Genomic DNA, 23,585 nt, shown 5'->3' on the forward strand with positions numbered 1-23,585 from the left:
AGCTATTGACAAACTTATAAAACACAAAAGAAAATAAAAATAGATTCTCATTGATAAAACATAGTTAAAAGTATTCTAAATTTCATTAAAATGAAAACTATCTGAAAATATTTAATAGAATTTATTGATTCATTTATTTAAAAACACTTCATGAACTTCTAGTATGTGCCAGTCACTATTCTAGGCACCAGGGATACAACAGTTAAAGAGAGGCAAAAATGAAATCTATAGAGTGTAGATTCAGATAATAACATCTTAGATATCCTCTTATGTTACCCCATCTGTGAATGCTGCATTGATTATTGTGGAATATTTCATTTTAAAGAAGAAAAAACATATGAAAGAAAATTATCTTTCTTTTTCTTAACTGAACTTATTGGAATAACAATGATTCACAAAACTCCATATATTTCAAGTATACAACTCAACAAAATATCATCTGTACACTACAGTGTATACCCATCACCCAAAGCAAAGTCTCTTTTGTTCCCCATTTATTTTTCCTATTAATCCTCACCTGAGGATATTTTTTCCCCATTGATTTTTAGAGAGAGTAGGAGGGAGGAAGGGAGGGGGAAGAGGAGAAAAAGGAGGAGGGAGAGAGAGAGAGAGAAAAACATGACATGAGAGACACATGGATTGGTTGCCTTCCGCATAGAATCAAACCCACAACCCTTCATTGCTTGGGCAGATGCTTTAACCACTGAGCAACACCAGATAGAGCTTGGTCCCCATTTATGCCTGCTTTGTCCACCTCTACCTATCCTCACCTCCCCTTTCTGCTTCCGGAAGTCTGTTCTTAAAGCCATTGTCTCCAACTCCCCCACCTGCTTCCGGAAGTCTGTTCTTAAAGCCATTGTCTCTTACAGTCAGAAAGGTAAGGCATGCTATTTGGGCCTGGTTCAGTCCCATACATTTCCATGGATTTTCCAGTTTGGACTTGCTTTTTCCTACTATTCTCAACTGGTGCCTCAACTCAGAGCTGGAGGCTCTGATTTTATGAGTTTATTCTTTTCTCTTTCTTTCCTTGAAACCTGTTATTTCCTTCTTTCTTTTCATTTTCTTTCCTTTCTCTTCCTCAAATCCCTCAAGTCCTCTCCCTTATTTCTGCCTATCACTATACACTATTGCCTGTGTCTATGTGTTATACATATACAAATACATATATGCTTTCATGCTTAATCCTTTCACCATCTTTCATCCAGCCTCCCAACAAATCCCTTGCCTCTGACAGCTGTCAGTCTGTTCTGTGTAACCATACCTGTTTCTATTTTGTTCGTCAGTTTTATCTTTCTAGTTACTAGTACACTCATCCTTTCAAAAACTGTTTAATAAAAAGGGACCAGCTTTTTAAAAAATTTACTTGAACATGTCCTGTAACAACAAATGTGAAATTTTGACTGCCTATTTAGAACTTCAATCTTAAAAAAACAACAGCTTAGCTACCAGTTTCAAATGTTGTGCTAAGACCATCTGGAAGGAGCACAGCTGTAAGCATTCAATACTCGAAAAGCTTCAGTGACCAGGATTAAAAGCCCATGGAAATAATAAAATTCAGCAAGGACATGGAAATTTTTTTCAGACAGGTAGGAGCCAAGAAGGTATCACTTTCTCACTGTGTATGGGTAGGTGAAAATGTAAGTAAGGAAAGAAAATTCTTTTCTTTGAATTCTTATGTATAACGAACTAAAATGGCCCCACTTTACTACCTCATTCATTAAAAATTCTTTTCCACTGAGCCCTGCCACATAATCTCCATATAGGTCACCAAATATTAATGTTTAGGACAAGTATAAGTGGATATAATTATGGTAATAAAAGAATTACTACAATTTAATTTACTCTTCAATGAAATTTAAACTACTCCAGAGATGGGTGATATAAGTTTTTTACTGCTGACTGTAACTCTTATAAAAGTCACATAACAGCCATCGATCATTAGCCCACTTTGTGACTTAACCTTGTGATATTACCCCCCATAATGGTGAAGTGATGATAGACCACAAGATAATTAGACCCCAAAAACATTCATTAGATAAAACATTGCTAATGAAAAAGAAATCAGTGAGTTTAGTGTGTGGGAGATTAAAAAGAACCCCACATCCTTTTAATTTCACTCAAATGAAAAGAGAAAAAAATTATTCAAATTGAAGGTTGCAGCAATCAAAAAGTTGTACAAAAAGCAGGATGAGGTATAGGAAGGAAATCCATTTTCATGTTTCAATTATTTAATTGTTTCAATGCTCTTAATCATATTATTGTCTATCTGTAAACCAAATTATATTTATGTAATAAGCCTTATATAAACATGGAAACAATGTTATATTATTTGGTTTTCATATTTTGTCCCTAAAATTTAAACAAGAAAATAGAAATGAATAATGAAAGTATAAAACATATGTGAGATTTAAAACTTTATCAGATATCTTTGAATAGAAAGTGACCAATGCACTGGAAAATTCTCTGTGAGAAATTTTGTTTAGTGCAGGAAGCCAACCCACCAAGTAATCCAGAAGTTTGATATCTAACTTTTGTGACATTAAATTCCTTTAGCTGGAAAATACATGGTAGAAATGCACTTCATTTAATATCAATGACAACAAGAAAAATATTGAAACTGGATTTTTCATAATCTGCTAACTCTAAAATGATTGGTTCACTTTTGTTTTTTTCCTAACCAGTTTTATATATTCTAGGCATCCTTTCATTCTTTTTTTCAAAAAATATTCACTAAGTATGTCCTAAGTACTAGTCAAGATACTCATCTAAAATGGTTGAAAAATTAGATGTATTCCTTGCTCCTGATGGACCTTGTCCAGTGAAATAACATTCTTAGTAATAGTATTAAGAACAACTGCCAACACATTTTGTATAGCATAAACAAAATGTTTCATAAATGTAAAATTAACTTAAATTTCTGGTTAAATTAAGATTTAAGTGTTGATGAAATTACTCTTTTTCTTTCCCAATGCTTAATAACAAAACAAATAAAATTTAAGTTATTATTGTTCTTTGCCTTGGTGAATGAGGGTTACTGACCAGATTAGAATGTAATCTTTTCCTTTAATAATTAAGGCTCCTAAAGTACCTCAAGGTCCTGTGACCATAATTGTTCGCTATAAAAACTAGAGGCCAGGTGCACGACATTCATGCACTGGGGGGGTGGGGGTAGGTATCCCTCAGCCCGGCCTGCGCCCTCTTGCAGTCTGGGACTCCTCGGGGGATGTCCGACAGCCACAGAGGTGGGAGAGGTTCCCGCCACTGCCACTGCACTCACCAGCCATGATCCTGGCTTCTGACTGAGTGGCCCTCCCCTGTGGGAGCGCACTGACCACCAGGGGACAGCTCCTGAGTTGAGTGTCTGACCCCTGGTGGTCAGTGTGTGTCATAGCGACCGGTTGTTCCACCGTTTGGTCTATTTGCATATTAGGGTTTTATCATATAGGACTAGAGGCCCGGCGCACAAAATTCATCAACGGGTATGGTCCCTAGGCCTAGCCTGTGATCAGGGCCATCTTCCCTGGCTGCTGGCAGCCGGCCCTGCCCCCTGCCACCACCCACACAGCTTCCCAGTTTGCCATCGGGCGATCAGAGCCTGACGGCCAGGGAAAGAGACAGAGCGGTCAGCCGTTGCCGCCCACTTGCGGGCCCCTCCCCCACCACAGGTCACCCTCTGTGTGTGGGGGGACTGGCGGGGCGGGGGCCTTGGCCTGGCACCGCCCGCATCCCCAGCCACCCACCCCCAGGTCCCCATTTGTCATCAGGCAATCGGAGCCTGCTGGCCAGGGTGAGGGACTGAGAGGTCAGCCTTTCCGCCTGCTCGCCGGCCCCACTGCCCGCTGCCACCCACCCCGGTTCCCTGTTCGCCATCAGGCGATCAGAGCCAGACGGCCGGGAGAGAGACCGAGAGGTCGGCCATTCCCACCCGCTCATCAGCACCACCCCCACTGTGGGTCACCCTCTGTGTGTGGGGCAACCCAACTAGTGGGGCAGAGGCCTTGGCCTGGCACCGCCCACATCCCCCGCCATCCACCCCTGGGTCCCCGTTAGCCATCGGGCGATCGGAGCCTGCTGGCCAGGGAAAGGGACCGAGAGGTGGTCAGTGCACCTCATAATGAGTGACTGGTCGAGTGGTCGTTCTACCATTATTGGGCTTTTATTATATAGGATAAGCCATTTGCCAATTAGAAATATTTAAATTATAAACACAGTATTCCTCACATACAAGCAATCACTTCACCTAGGACCTGCCTCCTGGGCTCTGCTGTTGGAATTGACCTCCTGCCAAGATCTTCAGCCCTATGCAATCACTTTACCCTAAAACAGAGCAATTGTCACCTGGGTCCTCCTTCGACAGCACACACAGAACTAACCTGACAAATTTTCCTCCACTCCTGCACTACAACAACAAACCAACAACTGATTTCTCTTACATAAAAATTTACAGTCTAAATAGATACTGTAAAAGGTACTGCAAACATCAGTCTAAAAACTTCTTTATTTTGCAATAATCCTTATAAAATATTCCTTGCAATCAATCTCTCATAGAAAAACAAAAACAAAAAACCCTCACAAGTATAAATTTAGTTTGACTGAGTTATGTAATAGAATATTTTTAAATTTATTGAATTTACTGGGGTTACATTGGTTACTAAAAGTATACAGGTTTCACATGTACAATCCAAAAATACATCATCTGTATATTGTATTGTGTGTTCACCACCCTAAGTCAAGACTTCTTCCATCACCATTTATCCCCCCTTTACCATCTTTTATCTCCTCCCAATGCCCCCTTTCCCTCTGGTAATCACCATACTGTTGTCTGTGTCTATGAGTCTTTGGTTTGGGTTTTTTTTTGCTTAATCCTTTCACCCAGCCCCCATTCCCTCCCCTCTCTGACAACTATCAGTCTGTTCTAGGTATCTATCTGGATCTATAAGTCTGTTTCTATTTTGCTTGTTAGTTTAGTATTTTGTTCATTAGATTCCACATATCATTGAAGTCATATACTTGTCTTTTTCTGACTGTTTTATTTCTCTCACCAAAATACTCTCCAGGTCCATTTACGCAGTTGTAAAGGGTGAGATTTTATTCTTTTATATGACTGAGTAGGATTCCATTTTGTAAATCAGGGGTGGAGAACCGTTTTTCTGCCAAGGGCTATTTTGATATTCATAATATAATTCGAGGACCATACAAAATTATCAACTTAAAAAGGAGCCCACTATATTTGGTCAAACATTTAATTAACTCACACCCTAATGCCTTTGCAGGGCCAGACTAAATAACTTTGCAGGCCTTTAGATGGCCCACAGGGCGGACGTTCCCCATCCCTGGTGTAAATGTACCACAGTTTTTTTTATCCACTCATCTCCTATAAATCAACAAACAAGTGTTGGCCAGGATGTGGACAAAAGGGAACCCTTGTGCACTGTTGGTGGGAATGCAGATTGGTACAACCACTGTACAAAGCAGTATAGAATTATTGAAAATTTTAAAAATGGAACTGCCTTATAACCCAGCAATTCCACTTCTGAGAATATACCTGAAAAAAAACAGAAAAACTAATTTAAAAAAATATATATGCACCCCTATGTTCACTGCAGCAATATTTATAATAGCCAAAATTTGGAAGGAGCCCAAGTGTCCATTAGTAGGTGAACAGATAAAAAATCTGTGGGGTAACAGAATTTCTAACATTCGAGAAAGCAACAAAATTTCAGAACATATATAATTTTAAAAGATGATATAGTATGTTAGAGAAGTATTTCAAAAGTTGATAGAAGATAGTAATAGTATGTAAATTAACATGACAAAATTATTTTACCTAAAACATCATTCACAACTATAGAAATGACTGTTGCATAGCTATCAAAATAGTTTTTAAAATCTTTTGATTAATACTTTAGAGGAGTGTTAAAACTTTGTTATATAAGTAAAACATAATTCTAGATTTCTGATATTATATGTGCCATGTTCCATAAATTATTTCAGGGCCATTAGCCTTTTTAAAAAGATTATCACCAAAGATAAAAAAATAATCAAGAGTCCCTGGCTCGTGTGCTCAGTGGTTAGAGCTTGGGCGTAAGCACAGAAGGATTCTGGGTTCAATTCTGGTCAAGGGCATGAATGTACCTTGGTTGCACATTTGATCCATGGCCCCAGTCAGGGAGTATGTGAGAGGCAACCAATCGATGAGGATTAACAAAAAATAAGTAAATAAATAAATAATTCAAGAGTCTATTTCATATACTAATTGCCCAAATCCAATATATAACTTTAAACCTTGCATTACAAACCTTTAGGCTATAAGTTCTGTTTTGTTTTGTTACAAAGGTGATATATGTTCATAAGAAAATAATTTAACATAAGTATGTGTATATGTACAGTATATATATACACGCACACAAAAAGGGGTAATATGCTAAGTGTTTGTCCGGGTAATGATGTCACATAGCAACTCCTGGCTTCCTCTCCCTAGTGACTAGCCTCCTTGGAGTTTCTTCAGCCCTAGAACACAACTTGCTTCACAGCCAGATGGGAACATTTTACACTGTAACCAAATGTCTGTGAAGCATTTTCACATGCCTCAACTCATTTGATCCTCACAGAAACAGAAGTCCTGGAGTAGATAGATAGGAGACTCGGTGAAATCCTATTTTCTTTTCATTAGCCAGAAAACAGAGATTTAGAAAGCTTAGAAACTTGACCCGACTGAAAAGAAGAAATGGTGGACCTTGAAAATGACTTCAGTTTTCTCACTACGCAGAATATAGACAAACACTGCTGCAGTTAAATATTTTACCCTTTGTTCTCCCTGCATGATCTACAATAATAATCTGCTTCATGTTGATATTTACTGCTGTGTTGCTGACAATTATCTGAAAGAGAAGTTGGGTGCTTCACTGGGCTGGAAAAAGTTTAGCTAAATCAGAAAGCAGATCTAATTATGCAAGTTTATTCTATATATATAAAAGGCTAAGTTGACTCACGCATGTGCGATACATATAAAGCTCTCGCTGGCACCAAGTGCATGCATGTTTCGATCTGTCACGGTTGATCATGAATTTGGTTAACACTTCTATTATAGAGAAAGGGCGAATAGCGATATTAAAATATTTCTTCTAATTACTTTCCTTTCAATGTGCACGAATTCATGCACCGGGCTACTAGTATAATATAAAAAGAAAAGCACCAATACTCTACTCCACCAAACCAACACAAACTTTTGAACCAGCCAACCCCTCTCCCCTGCCTGCAGCATTTCCCTGGTGTCCTCAGAAAAGATACAAGTATAAGGTACTATTTTCGTTTGGTATAAAGATGTCATTTAAAAGTCCAACCAAATTCAAATACTAAGGCTCAAATGGTAACCAGAATTTGCAGACTCTTATTTCTCTATCCTTCTATTAATATTAATTATACAAAATGGCATTAAATACAATACAAATCTGTATACAACTTAGATATCAATAACAAGTAAAAGCAAAGATATTAATTTTATACAACATCTGTTTTAAAAAAACACTTTAATTTGAAGTATCGCTGACAACTGAAAAATAGATGGTTACTGAAATTTTACTTTTTATATTACCTGTCCCAGTCCATGCTGACTGGCCATCAGTAAGTGTAACAACAAAGCCAGATCCAAGTGTTTTTTCCCAAGTGACTTGTAGAAAATGAGTTCTATCAGGTTCAGAAGCAAGGCTGATTCTGATTACTTTTTTCTCCATTTCTGGTCACCTATCATATAAGAATAAAATTAATATTTTAGTAAGAAATTCTGACTATCAAACAGCAATGTTTTCTGTATTGATTTCTCAGCTATAGCAACAAGAAAATAAGTTAAAAAAAAAAAAAGAAACTGTAATAGTTAGCCAACCACTAAACTCATAGCGAGCAGTCAAACTCCCAGTCAAGCAACCGCCCGAGGGGACAATTTGCATATTAGGCTTTTATTATATAGGATGTACTGTGAATATCTTCAACTCTGTAAGTTACCTTTTCATTTCCATAATGGTATCTTTGGATGAAATGTTCTTAATTTTAATGAAGTTACAATTTACCAAAATATTTATGGTAATACTTTTTGTGTTCCGCTTAAGAACTCTTTGGGCACTAAGATGTTCTCCTATGGCTATCTCAAAGCTTTATAATTTTCTCTCTCACATTTAGATCTGCAATTGATTTCTGTGCATTGTGTCCAGGAGGGGCCAAAATGTATTTTTCCACATGGATATCAAATTGATCCAGTACTATATATTAAAGACTATACTTCCCTGACTGCACTGCTGAATCTCCTTTGTCTTCAGTCATGTGACTGAATATGTGTATAAGGTTCAATATTGTTTCTTTGTTTCTGCAGGGGTGCAATTTTATGTTTTACTAGAGGCCCAGTGCACAAATTTTGTGCACAGGTAGGGTCTCAAGGCCTGGCCGGCAATCAGGGTCAATCAGGACCTTCCAGCTGCCGACCAGGGCCTTCCTTCCCTGGCTACCAGCCGGGGCCTTCCTTCATTCTGTGCTGCCTCCTGGTGGTCAGTGTACATCATAGCAAGCGATTGAACTCCCGGTCAAACTCCCAAGGGGACACTTTGCATATTAGCCTTTTATATATATATAGAAGATATTTGGCTTATCAAGTTTACATTGAATAATGATTCTGTTACTATGATCCAACATATTATAATATCTTCCTGATCTTGCCATTTAGAAATTTGATAAACCTCCCTCCTAAGTATTAAAATCACTTATGTAAAATTTTATCAGGACAAGGTTGAGCATAGACATCTCTGGCTTACAATTAGAAACAAGCCTTTCATAGACATCCATCACTACTCAGTAGGTATACTGCTGTTATCTCCATTAAAGTCACAAGGATTCAGGAGAGTCCTTTGTAAAACCTACCTACTCCACAAATCTAGCAATACTGTTTTTAAAAAGAGAATAAATTAAGACTTGAGACTTTTTTTAGTGATTCACTCTCATTTTGGTGTGTTTTTTTGCATGAAAAAAACATTCTTCTGGTAATTCACTCTAGAACCTTACCCAGCTGACCTCAAACTTACCAGACTACAGTATGACACATACTATTTAGTTCAAAGGAAATAATCACATTTTTCTAATACTAGAATATCCTTTGACCATGTCACTTCATTGGATGTATAAGCTGTAGAAGCGAAAAAGCAAAACTAAAGAAATGCCCTAAAAATTACAAATATGCAAAGAATAAACATGATTAAAAAGTCAAATCCAGGAACAAAGCACAAACTTCAAAGATAGAAAACTAAAGAGAATTATCCTTTAATTACATAGCATGAATCTCTTACTAAATGATCCTAAAAAAGATAAAAGGATATTCTGTAACCTTTTATTTGGTGGGAAGAATGTAAATTTGCTTTGAATTTTTATGACCAATAAATATAACATGCTACAAAAATCCGAAAATAAATTATTGTCATTTCATTGACAACTGACTACATTTTAATAAGAGCAAATTTTTATATCAGAACTTCTACTTTCCTTTTTCAATTTAAAACTATTATGTTCTTATAAATGAAGCATCATATTTTTCTAATTAACAATGAATATAAAAATAAAAACAACTCACTTTGTCAACTCTTCACAAAACAATGCTAGCTTACTACAGATCTCTGTCTTTTGGAAGTGGAAAAGATGCTTAATTGTAGAATGTTAAAGCTATACAAGGAAGTCAAGAAAGTTGCATAATAAAGAGAAAGATATCTAAAATTAAGAGTCCATAATACCTCCAAATTGATGAATAAGATATAATTCTAATTTCTATCTAAAGTTTATTCAGAAAAACATTTATTATTCTTCCCAGTAAAAAACAAAGTTATAAAATATCCATACTTCAGTCACCTCAATTAAGCATGTTGACATTTCAAACATATGTAAATTTGTAGGACTAACATCAGAATCACTAAAAATATATATAATAATTTTTAAATATTTCATTTAGTCCAAATTTTTTCCTACATTGAGGTCATTGTTGCCTATATGTGCTTAACTCTGAAGTGCTTTACCCATTTGGGAATAATGCTTTTAGATCAATTAGTTAATACACTTAACATGCAGTGAATTACTCACATGCTCCATAATCCTTAAATTTGAAAAGTACTGGAAAATGTGTGTTACTGTTTTTTTTAAGCCACTCATTGAAAAAGACACATAGAAGCTTACACAATTCTAATGGGGGGAAGGAGGGTAATATTAACTACTTATGAAGGCCACATTTTGCCTCTACAAAATGTATATACAAATACACACACACTTACACAAATTATTTATTATTAAATGTGCCTCATGAACCACGGCTATTGCGAGCAATGAATGTAACTTTGTGCAAGGAAAACACAGTACTTAGAATTACTACACTAAAACAGCAGTTGGTTTCACTGCTATTTTTTACCATATTTAAAACAAGTCACAATTTTTAAATTATAGAGATAAATTAACTTAAAATTCAATATTCCAAATGCTCATCAGTAACTCATCCTACTCACAATTACACAAAGGGCTTTAATTCCAATAATCTTAAAAAAGATATTTAAGAATTAAATTAGTTTTAGCAATAGTTTTGAATTAATGTTTCAAATATTTTCCAATTTTCTGATTAACTCTAGGTACTCATCACAAAAACAAATTAATATCATTTCAAAGATTCTATTATTTTAGTAAACTCAGATTTGAAACCATGGATGCTACATGTTTAAGCACTTAACATATTGATAGCCATATGTGATAGCTCAGTTTTCTATAAGTATTTTGTGCAAGTTGCTTCAGAAATGTTTTCTTTATTAACTGAATCCTAATTTCCTAATAAACCCCTATTTCCTAATAAATAAAGTACTTCATTATTTTACTTACTGAGGACATCCTCTCATTAAGTATCAAATACAAAATACCTAAGAACAACAGAAAGAAAAAAGAAAAAGATTGACTTGGATTATCTTTTAAGATTCAGTATGAACAAATCAACCACCTCTTTGCTTTCACCAGGCATGTAAATAAAAATAGTCAATCATAGGGGTTTTTGTTTTTTTGCCCGAAGACTACTTGAAGAAAAGCAGTGCAATCCTTTTCAAAGGGACTGATTGATTAGGGCCATAAGAAAGCCCAGATTCTGTTTTCTAGGGGTACTAAAGGTCAGACTAGTATCAGTACCTCTCCCAGCCAGAGCCAAGGAGCTAACACAAGCCTGCAGGTGGAAACAGTTAGGTCCCACCCCAATTTGTACATCAGTAGCTTTATTGAGGCTCAGAACAGTTGAGAATTGAGAGGCTTATCTTTAGTACTTTGTGTCTTTGATACTTGGCTTCTCTCTTAGAAGAGAAATAAGTTGTTGGCTGGTATGCAATTGATGTGATCTACACTCTGAACAAATACCATTCACAGTTGCCTCTGAATAAACAAGACACTTTTTAAATTAGTTTACAAAGAATTTTGTATGCCCTTTTGGATGCTGATAAGGAGCAGTGCAGAAGCCAACTCTCTTAGGTCAGCTCAAGTTAGTGACAACACTGTATCATTGATAACACCATTTGGAACTTGAGCCTCTTTCAGTTTCCTGTATAGTAAGTTATGGTTTCTTTTCAAGTTGCTTGGGCTGCAGGTGTTCAAACTTTTGCAGCTATGCCAAGGAGTTGTACTTACAGATCAGAAAGGGCTAAATGCATGTTTCTAATGAAGCAATTAAACTTAAGTGCCCCCTTGTTGAGAAAAGTAGGCTGATACCTAAAGTGAGTTCGGAATAAAGATTAGCACAGAGCACATGCTGTTAGTAGTCTGTAATTAGATTACTGATCACATTATTTTGTTCGACCTTATGGTTTTTTTTTTCAAGGAGAAGAGCCCCAGCCAGTTTGGCTCAGTGGATAGAGCATAGGCCCCCAGACTGAAGGGTTTGATTCCAGTCCAGGGTAGGAACCTCGGTTGCAGGCTCTAGCCCAGGTCCTGTTGGGACTTGCGGGAGGCAAGCAATGAATGTGTCTCTCTCACAGCGATGTTTCTCTCTGTCTCCTCACTCCCTTCCATTCTCTCTCTAAAAATCAATGGAAAAATATCCTTGGTTGAGGATTAACAACAACAAAAAAGAAAGAAAAAAGGTCAATTGTAAATCAAAAGTGTGCTGATAAATTTTTTAAACTCCATCACATTTTAAAAATTCAAGGGTAGGACCATATATAATCCTAATAAAAGAGCAATATGCAAATTAACCATCACTCCACTACATAAGCCACACCCACCAGCCAATCAGGGCGAGTATGCAAATTAACCCCAACCAATATGGCTACCAGAAGGGAGGCTTGGGTTTCCCCGGCAACAGAGGAAGCCAAGCTATCCACACACTCTGGCGGGCCCAGGCCTCCACTCAAGGATACAAAGTTTCAATTATAGAAGGTAAACAAATCCAAACAGAAATGGCGGTAGCCACGGATCGAGCAGGAGGCTTGGCTCCACTCCAGGCTACAAAGTTTCAATTGTAGAAGGTAAATAAATTCCAGATACCAGGGCCTCTGCTCAGGCCGCCCCACACCCCAAGGGAACCCCACCCTGATCCAGGACACCCTTCAGGGCAAACCAGCTGGTTCCCACCCATGCACCAGGCCTCTATCCTATCTAATAAAAGAGTAATATGCAGATTGATCATCACTCCAAGACACAAGATCAAGATAGCTGCCCCTATGTGGTCAAAGATCCTGCCCCCATGTGGACACAAGATGGCCACCACAAGATGGCCAGCAGGGGAGGGCAGTTGGGAGGGACCAGGTCTGCAAGGGAAGGCAGTTGAGAGGGACCAGGCCTGCAAGGGAGGGCAGTTGGAGGCGATCAACCCTGCAGAGGAGGGCAGTTAGGGGTGACCAGGCTGGCAGAGGAAGGGAGTTGGGGGCAAACAGGCTGGCAGGGGAGCAGTTAAACATCAATCAGGCTGGCATGGGAATGGTTAGGGGGTGATCAGGCTGGCAGGCAGAAGCGGTTAGGGGCAATCAGGAAGGCAGGCAGGCAAGCAGTTGGGAGCCAGCAGTCCTGGATTGTCAGAGGGATGTCCGGTGGGATCAGGCCTAAACGGGCAGTTGGACATCCCTCGAGGGGGTCCCAGATTGGAGAGGGTGCAAGCTGGGCTGAGGGATACTCCCCCCGTGCACGAATTTCATGCACCAGGCCTCTAGTCCTATATAATAAAAAGCTAATATGCAAACTGACCAAATGGCAGAACAACTGGCCGCTATGATGTGCAATGACCACCAGGGGGCAGACGCTCAACACAGGAGCTGCCCCCTGGTGGTCAGTGCATTCCCAGAGGGGGAGCACTGCTCAGCCAGAAGCCCTGAGCTGGGCTTATGGCTGGCAAGCACAGCAGGTGGCGGGAGCCTCTCCTGTCTCTGTGGTAGCGCTAAGGATGTCCAACTGACATCCTTGGGAAGCCGGCCTAAGCCGTCAGTCTGATATCCCCCGAGGGCTCCCAGACTGCGAGAGGGTGCAGGCCAGGCTGAGGGACCACCCAAGTTAACGAATCTCGTGCACTGGGCCTCTAGTTGCTAGATTAAAAAAAAAAAAGAAAGGTTTAGGCAACAAATATTGAGCTATTTACTTGTGATAAGGCAAACATCATACAATAATTCAGGAAAACTAAGTGTAAAGGACTATTTCCCTATTCATTATTTTTTTAAAGCATTGACTATTTGTATATATCTTGTCAGAATTCTCATATTGCAATATTTTAATTAATTATTCCTAGCATTTTCATTATTAATAGCATGTCAACTTGCTGGTTGATGTTATCTAATGTTAAAGTTTTGTTTTGAAAAATGACCATAAAACCAATTTACCTTTACATTTCCAAAGCAATTAAAATAAAAATATCAAACTAACCTTATTTAAAAGCAATGCTTTCCTGCAGTAATCTTTTCAAGTTAGAATTTTCTAAATTTTAAGGGTAAAGTATTTATAGGACTTTAAATAGTCACTTTCTAATCATGGTAGGATTATCTCCATTCTATTAAGTTTGAAAATGAAAACAAAGTGACCATCTGCCCAGGTTCAGCTGAGATTTTATTGATTTTAATACTGAAAGTCCTATGTTCCTATGGGGTTAGGAAACCTCCTAACCCCAAGCAAATTAGAATGGTTGGTTTACCTTAAGTAAGAGTAAAATATAGTTAAGACTGTGGGCATAATCTTATTCAAAAACTCATACTATATAGCTGATGTTCAAAGAAGACATTATGTTAACAATATGATGCTTCATATATAAAATATTAGAAATATAAAATAAGTCTAAAAAATTAGGTCATATCCATACTCAATTACCTCTCAAGGCTGTGGAATGCCAGCTGCTGCCATTTCAAATATCATATTTACTGTTCATTTCCTCTGCTAAATCTTTTACAAATACCATTAATAAGCATTAGTTTCAGTGAGTCATTTAAATTTAACTTCCTCTTCTTTCTTTTCTCTTACTTATGGTAGTATTTAAAAACAATAAAATAGCCTGAATAAATTTCCCACATTAAATCTAACGTATAGGTTTCCAAATGCCCTTAAAATTGGAACAAAAGTTCCAAGACTATGACTTGTTTATATTCATCAAAAGGACACTCTTGATTACAAATAACGAGGGCAGATAAATGAGTATACTTATCATTTTAGAAACTTTCACAAGAACACTTCAGTTCTAATTGCAGTTTCATGTGAGAATGACACTTAACAGAACTAGAGATGCCATGGTACCTGAAATATAGCATTATTAAGCAACAGTCTTTTCTCATTAAGAATTCAGTAATTATGATTTCTTAAGACTCAAAATCTTGACACCTCTCTCAGATTTTACTTTCAGAAAAGTTAGGATATTCTTATGAAACACCATCAGTTATGCTTATATATAGTCTTTTCTACATGAAAAAATATGCTGCACAGAACTGAAATTTAACTAAAGGCAATTGTGTGGAAAAGGAACAAGACTTGCACTGTACTTTTTATCATTCACAAACCCACCATTTACTTAAAATTGCATCCATTTATCTCCCTATTTTCTAATGGCAAACAAGGAAATGAATGATAATATTGGGGTACAAATGAAAGTTAATCCTACCTAATTCATCCATACAAAAATATTTAAGAACCATATGAAATTGTCAGTATTTAACAATTTTTAACCCACAAAGAATGGCAATTTTACATGGTTGAAATAATAGTAAGTAATAAACAGTGCATGCAGATTACATTCTTAATTGGATGAATAATTACATATTTCCTATGCTGCAATTTCAACCACATCTCTGAATATATTTTAGACAACTCTATTGGGAGGAGGTTCCAAGATAGAAGCAAAGATTTAATTCTAAGTTTGCTTGGATAATACATTCCCAAACTGAACTGAAACTTTGAACTCCCTAAAATTTAAATCAAGCCTTGTACATTTAAAGCAAGGGTGAAAATCCTAATGCCTCCAGGAGCTATGTGGGTCAGGTTTAAACTCCCCTTATCCATGGGGAACCCCTCCCCTTGGATGCCTGAAACCATGAATAGTATCAAACCATATCCTAAATAATAAAAGGGTAATATGCACATTGACCCAAACAGCGGAACAACTGGGAATGACCGGTCGCTATGACACGCACTGACCACCAGGGGGCAGATGGTCAACGCAGGAGCTGCCCTCTGGTGGTCAGTGTGCTCCCACAGGGGGAACTCCGCTCAGCCACAAGCCAGGCTGACAGCTGCAAGCGCAGCAGCAGTGGTGGGAGCCTCTCCCACCTCCTCCACAGTGCTAAGGATATCCGACTGCGCCTAGGGAGTGGGCCTAAGCTGTCAGTCAGACATCCCCCGAGGGCTTCCAGGATGCCAGAGGGATGTCTGACTGCCAGCTTAGGCCAGCTCCGGGCAGGTGGATATCCCCCGAGGGATTCCGGACTGCAAGAGGGCACAGGCTGGGCTGAGGCCCCCACCCCACACCCAGTGCACGAATTTTTGCACGCCGGGCCTCTAGTATATACTATATGAGAATCTTAAAAGCAGCAAGAGAAAAACAACTTGTTGCATACAAAAGAAACTCCATAAGGCTATCAGCAGATTTTTCGGCTGAAACTCCACAGGCCAGAATTGAGTGGCATAACATATTCAAGTGCCAAAAGAAAAAAACTTCCAACAAAGAATTAATTCTCTAGCTGTAAGTTTATCATTAAGAGTTGAAGAGATTAAGAGTTCTTCAAATAAGCAAAAGCTAAAAGAGTACATCACCACTAAACCAGCCTTACAAGAAAGAAATGACACAAATTAAGACAAGCATACAAAAGTAAAACTCACTATAAAAAGGTAAATATATAGTAAAGATAGTAGATCACTCACTTATGAAGCAAATATAAAGGTTAAAGGACAAAAGTAGTAAAATTAACCTAATGACAGTAATTAGTTCAGGGATGCATAAAATAAGATAATGCAAATGTTGTGTGGACTTCAGCAATCCATTTAATTTTCTTAACCTAAATTATCTCATGCTACCTGCAAAACAGCTGTAAGTAAGCGACTGTGCATATTCCATCAGTGGTATGTATGCACCATACACTTTGGGAAACATTGTATTCAACAACAAACAGGAAATTTTACATTTTAAACTTACTATGCTTACACTCTCATCAAATCTAAAACACATGACATTTTCAAAACACTGGACGACTTTCTCATCCTATATAATAAACGGGTAATATGCAAATAGACCAAACGGCAGAACAACCAACCAACCAAAGCGTAATATGCTAACGATATGCTAAGACTGCTCAACTGCTCGCTATGACGTGCACTGACCACCAGGGGGCAGTGCTCCGACCAGTAGGTTAGCTTGCTGCGGGGGTCCGGCCGATTGGGACTGAGCGCGCGATGGGCCAGACACGTCCTGGAGCCCTCCAGCAGTCCCTCCCTGGCTCCACTGTGCACCCATGGGGTCCCTCAGCCTGGCCTGTGCCCTCTCACAATCTGGGACCCCTCAGGGGATGTCAGAGAGCCGGTTTCAGCCCGATCCTGCAGGTCACTCCCCTTGGGAGGGCACCAGACGCAGTGCGAGCCTCTCCCGATCGGGACTCATTGGGCACAAGCCCGCGGGAGGCACAGTGGGGCCAGGATAAGTGGGAGCGGCAGGCAGGAGCTGCAGATGGTGTTGGACTGCGGGTTTTGGCCCGATCCCTGCAGACCACCCATAGGGACCCCACTCGTGCACGAATTCATGCACCGGGCCTCTAGTTGCTACATAATAAACACTTGAATATTTTGCACAAGGCCCTAATAATTCTAGAAGAATATCATATCTCTATTCAAATCACAGGTTCAAGTCTTGGTTACATGCCAAAAAATAAAAGAAGTTTTCTAGGTTTTAAAAGTCACTAATTAATAAGTCTAGTGTTTTCTCCTTAAAACTTAACATCTTAAATCAAAATGTTGGCAAATTCTCTCTAAAAGAGTGATTCAACCAATTTAAATTTTAAAACTGTCTTCTCTTCCATCTTTAATATAATGAAAATAGGTTAAAAGCTTTAATGAAATTCTAAGCAAATTTGTCTTTTCATGTTTATCAAGGCATTTATAGAAACAAATAGTGTATAGCTTCTAACAGAATATCTGACCTCAAATGAAATTTGCATCCATTCTTCACAATATAAACGTAACATTATGTGCTTAAATGATTAAATTGCTAAATAAAATCTATCAATTTTTGCTATCAGAAAAGAGAAACAATGACAGGTGCAGTTGCAATACCCCTAATTTATAACCTTCTGGGACTGTTTTTAGGACTATCACTCAAAAAAACATGAAGTTTAACCTTCTTCTAAAGTTTGCATAACAGATGTAAGATTGTGTGGTTCCAATGACTCATTATAGAAGCTTCAAACATCCTTCTACTTTACATCAAATACAGTGATAGTCTTATTGGGATTTAACAGTGTTGATGTGTGATATTCAACCATGCATATCAACTTTACTCACTCTTTTCTCCAGACTTTCTTCTTAGACATAGTTGTTAGATGATAACCAGAACAAATTTCCTTATCACATTTAAACTTCACAAACTTTTTTTTTTTTTTAATCTTCACCTGAGGATATTTTTCCATTGATTTTTAGAGAGAGTGGGAGAGGGAAAGACAAACATCTATGCGAGAGAAGCACATCGATTGGTTGCCTCCTGCATGCACCTGACCAGGATCCAGACTTGGGAGGAGCCTGCAACCTAAGTACATGCCCTTGACCATAATCAAACCCAGGACCCTTCACTTCAGTCCGCAGGCCAACACTCTTATCCACTGAGCCAAACCAGCTAGGGCCAGAAACTTCATATGTTTTCTACATTGCTAAATTCTCAGAGCACAAACTTTTAGTTCCCAAAGGTAATATCTAAGTCATGACTTGGGCCAATTTTTATAAGAATAATGCTTAAAATGAAGAGGTTGGTTCCTAAACATAATATTAAGGTAAGATTTTTAAAAATCAATTTACACATGAGTATCATAGCACAACTAATTTACAAAGTTATAAATTACAACTATGCTGTCATTTTTTTTTTAAAAAAAGTGAAGCCCACATATGGAACTATATCAATATACTCTATTGTATAAGCACCTACCTACAAATTAGCAAAGAAGCATCAGTAATTTTTTAAACGTTAACTTTTTAACTGCCCCACATTTAACAGATGCTATATATTCTTTCTGAGCAACTGTTCCTTATTTATTCATATACTGTATTCAATGCTAGTGTCCTATTTCTTAAACAGGAACTTGGAAACTTGCAAATTCTATGGTAAATATTGACATATCATGTCAATATTTGTACTGTAAGGACTTCGAGTCTCTTCAACAATGGCTGCATCTTATTTCTTAGCAGCCACTTGTTTCTGTTCCAACTGAGCAAGTTCTTTCTTTATCCAATAAAATTCTCATTAACTGTTCAGATAAAATTATAAAGCTAAAAGCATCCTCTCAAGCAAAAATCAGATTAAGCTCTGTGCTTATTTCAACAGTTTGGTCACTTCTGCATGGTGAGTAAAGCTCAAAGAAACCAGTCACAAATTCAGGAGTGTCTTCCAAGTAGTATTTGGTTTTGATTACTTTATCTCAAGCCTGATCATTTTCAGCTCCACAAATGACAGGGAACAAATTGCCCATCCTTCTATTATTTTAAAGATGGTCACCTTTCCTTCAGGAAACAGACTATAGCAAATGCAGTATTGATTTTATACTCAAGAGACCAAGCTTGAAATCAAAACTCTACTGCTACGACGCTGAGTGACTTTGGTCATGCCAGTACATTAAAATGTTCATTGACTACCTATGTACCCAGGCTTGGATATCCCAAAGATGAGAATGTGATATCCCACATTCTCAGCTCTCCAGTGACACAGAAACACACAAAGATAAGTATTACAAGCCTCAAAAGTGCAGAGGCAGGGTGGGAGCTCCTCTGGAAAGCCGCGCATAAGCCAGCCTGACACTGCAGGAAAGGCTTCCTTGAGTTACATCTTTTAAGATATGAATCTTACAAAGGGTAAAATAATGATTTAGGGGTGGAAGGAAAAAGATAAGGAAAGGCATTCCAGGAAGAAGAATCCGCAGGAGCAAAGGCTTGGAGGCAAGAAATAGCATGATATATGGAAACGATAAATAATTCAATGTTTCAGACGGATTGTAAATCAAGGTTTACAAATTCAAATACCCAGTCAAGTTCCATTATTTAACCAAAACATATTGTGTACTCCTATGCGTCGAACAGTATTTTAGAAAACGGCATAATTGAATGAGATAAAAATTCTTGCCTTTCTGAAGTTCACATTTTAATAGGAGCAGACGAACAATTAAAATTATACCTAATAAGTATTAGAATATGGTGATAAGTACTATAGTTAAAGGCGAAGATAAAACAGGGTAGAGGAAACTGGGAGCACAGAAGCCAGCTGGGAGAAGAGGGGAATCAGTTGCAAAGCTACAATTTTAATTAGGAAATTAAGGCAGGCTTTATTGAAAAGGTGACGTCTGAACACATACATAAAGGAGGTGAAGGAATTAGTTGTGTGGATGTCTGGGAAGAAGCAGTCCAAGTAGATGAAGCAGCCAGTACAAAGGCCCTAAGGTGGAAATGGGCCTAGCGTATTTACGAAACAAGGCAGCCAGTATGGCTGGAACAGAGTGAGTGGGCAGAGAATATGAAGGAATAAAGTAAGAGAGGTAATGGGGAATCAGATCACGTAGAGTCTTGTCAAATGAGAAGACATGAAATGTTTTTAAGCAAAAAAGCAATGTGACATTTGCTTTTAATAAACTTTTTATTTGAGAATAATTCTGAATTTACTGAAAAGTTGCAAATACAGAATTCCCATATACCCTTCATACAGTTTCCTCTAAAATTAACACCTTATATTACCATGGTGCAATTATCAAAACAAAGAAACCAACATTGGTGCATTACTATTAGGTGGACTCCAAACTACTCAGATTTTACCAGTTTTTTTCACTAATATTTTTTTGTCTACTCTAGGGCCCAATCTAGGATAACACATTGCATTTAGAATCTTACATTTTAATACAATTTTTTACTTACATTTAAAAGCATCACTCTGGCTACTGTATGAGAATAGACTGTAGAGAGGCAAGGATTAAAGAATGCAGGGAGACCAGATAGAACATTATTACTGCAACCCAAACAAGAAATGATAGTGGCTAATAACAGACATCCAAGCAAGAGATGATCAGAATACTAAGAGTAGAAATAGTAGGAAGCAGTCAAATTCTAGATATATTTTATAGAAAGAATCAATAGGATTTGCTGATGGACTGGATGGAATATAAGAGAGAGTGGAGAATGACTCCAAATATTTAACTTTTAGCAACTGGCTGTACAGAGTTGCCATCAGCTGAAATGAGAAAGAATGGGGCAGGGTTAGGGGTAAAAGAGTTCAGTTTCTGACATTTAAGTTTGAATATCTTGAAGTAAACAAGTGGAGATGTAGAAGTGGAAAGCTGGATATGTGAGTCTGGAGTTCAGAAAGAGAGGGGACAAGGAATATGAATTTGGTAGTCTTCAGTATACAGATGGTATTTAAAGTCATTAAGACTTGATATTATCAAGAGGGAGTGTAGACAGAGTTAAAGAGAACCAAAGACTGCACCCTGGAGCACTTCAATAATAAGAGATCAGGACTAACTGAAGGAAGACTGAGAAGGAACAACCAATAAGTAGAAGAAAAACCAAGAGTGTGGAGACCAGGAAATCAAGTGAAGAAAATATATCATAAAAAAAAAAAATGATCAATTGTGTCAAAAGTTGCTTACAGTTCAAATGATAACGAATGAAAATGATCACACCTAGAGATCACTGGTAACACTAACAAAAGCATTTTGCAGGTGTGTGGGAGCAATTGCCATTTTGAAATAATCCCAAAATGTGCTTACTGGGATAGTGATTATTTAAAGCTGGTTAAATAATCAGGAAAAATCTTTAACCTCCCCCCAACAGCTTACAGGAATTTAAACAAAGGTCCTGCTTCAGGAAGAGAGCTATTATCATAGACAATTACAGTTTAATAACAACCAGTATATAAGGAGGAGCCTACCAAGGCTCATTTGACCAAAGTCCTCTCTGCACTGTTAAAGATGGCCCAGGAAACATTTATTTACAAAACATTTGCTTTTTGATTTCTAAGTTTGCTTCCCTCCCGTATATAGTCCCAAACCATCTATCCCTTACCCTTCTCTTGGGCTCAAAATGGCATATGAGTCTTAACTACCCAATTTGTCCTCTTGTCACATTTTCTTATGACACTCCCATAAGTAATATGTAATAAACCTGGTTATTTTCTCCTATTAATGTATCTAATATTTACTTATTAGTCCAGCCAGAACTTTGTAAGTATAGGAGGGAACATTATTTTTTCTTCCCCATACAAGAAAGAATAGGGAAAAAAAAGGGATTTAGAGTATAGAGAACTAAGGATTTTTCAGAAGAGCAAATCAATAGGGTTGGAAGTGGAGAAAGGTTAAGAGAAGCATTTCTTAAGGTAACAAAAAATAACATGCAGGTCAAACAAAACTTTTATGGGTCTTAATCTACGAGCCATGGGAAAAGAGAATAAAAAAAGAGGAGGGAAAGGACAAAGACAAATACTAGGACATGAAGAACCTCAACCTCAAACTATGGCGGCTACTTGAGGATCAGAGAAAACAAACAGTTAAATAAAACCATTTAATATATGTGAATATCAGTGAATGAAAGAAAATGGGAAGTCATATAAAAGGAAAGCTTCAATACTCAATACTAGATACAAAGTAAAAAGAGAAAAAGGGGAGAGAGTGGTCTGGTGTTATAAAAGCAATACCAATTTATTTCAAAAACCTTTTGAGTGCCTAACATGCAAGTCAATCAACTCTACATCATTATCCCTCTCTTTAAGGAATTTTTAATTTAGTGAAAGAGAAAGCCAGGCACACAATAGGCAATGCTTACTGTGTGCTTATTAATGCCAAATTCTTGACGAGATGATTTACTTTATGAACTCATTTAAGTGTCATAACACTGGAGAAGACTCTGAACTCTCTCCACAGAAAAATATAAATATGCACTATTTTTACATAAAATTCTAGGAAACCCATGAAACCAAAATTGAAAATACTCTTCTAGATGCAGGAGTGACAACAGTTTTTGAACAAAGGAATGACACAGTCAGATTTTATTTTTAATAAGTAAAGGATCTAAGATGATTTAGTAAGAAATGAGAATTCATAGCAGAGCTGCCAGAAAAGAGACTTTGAAATAGTTAGCAATGTAAGATAGTACTTGAAATAGTTCATTGGCAGTAAAAACCAAAAGTAGGGGATTTATGTGCTTAACGACCATGTAGCTCAACTACTAACTTCCCACCTCTCACCACAGGTCAGATTTTGTTTGCTGTGTTACATTTTAAAAAACATTATACACATATGTTTAGCTTCATCTATTGCCATTTGTGTTCCTCAATGAAAAACTTGAACTGGCAAATATTGTTCTTTATTCTTTTGAAACTGAAGTACGTAAGTGCCCATGGTCTAAAATTAATTGTAATTCACAAATTCAGTGTGATCTTGAACAACTTCAGCTTCCTAGTGCTCTTCACAGGTAGCTTGAAGCACAGCTTCACACAGAAGTATTTCCCTTAAATGTTCATATAGATCAAGACGATCTTCACATGAAAGCAAAAACAGTTATGAAATCTCAATACATTTACTACCTTAGAAGCCAAGCTTGATGAGTTGCACAACCTAACTTCTATAACTAAGCCAAGTTTGTTTAACTTGAATGGCAAGACTTGTAAGGTATAAATGGCTTGGTTTCTTATAGAAGAGGTTACTGTACACTTTTTACACATTTCTTACTCCCCGTTTTCCCATGATCATTAAATATCTCCAAGAAACAGGCCATCTTTATTCCTCTGCTGCACTCTCATTTTCCCATTAATAAAGCTCAGTAAAAACTTGATAAAATTGTATATTTGACCAACTCTTGACAATTCAGTAGATTGGAAAGTTAATTACGTATATATTTTTTAA

The 23,585-nt window shown here is 37.6% G+C and overlaps 1 protein-coding gene across 1 annotated transcript in view; it reads right to left on the bottom strand.

The window, feature by feature from the left end:
• The window catches only part of XRCC4 (X-ray repair cross complementing 4), a 197,022-nt gene that overhangs the window by 172,326 nt on the left and 1,111 nt on the right, over positions 1 to 23,585 (bottom strand). Inside the window, exon 2 of the mRNA XM_008162002.3 lies at positions 7,595 to 7,743. Coding sequence (XP_008160224.2) covers positions 7,595 to 7,733 — 139 coding nt within the window. The 5' untranslated portion in view covers positions 7,734 to 7,743. The remainder of the gene's footprint in view (positions 1 to 7,594; positions 7,744 to 23,585) is intronic.

The sequence above is a fragment of the Eptesicus fuscus genome, chromosome 4 (assembly GCF_027574615.1).
Source record: "Eptesicus fuscus isolate TK198812 chromosome 4, DD_ASM_mEF_20220401, whole genome shotgun sequence".
NCBI classification, from domain to species: domain Eukaryota; kingdom Metazoa; phylum Chordata; class Mammalia; order Chiroptera; family Vespertilionidae; genus Eptesicus; species Eptesicus fuscus.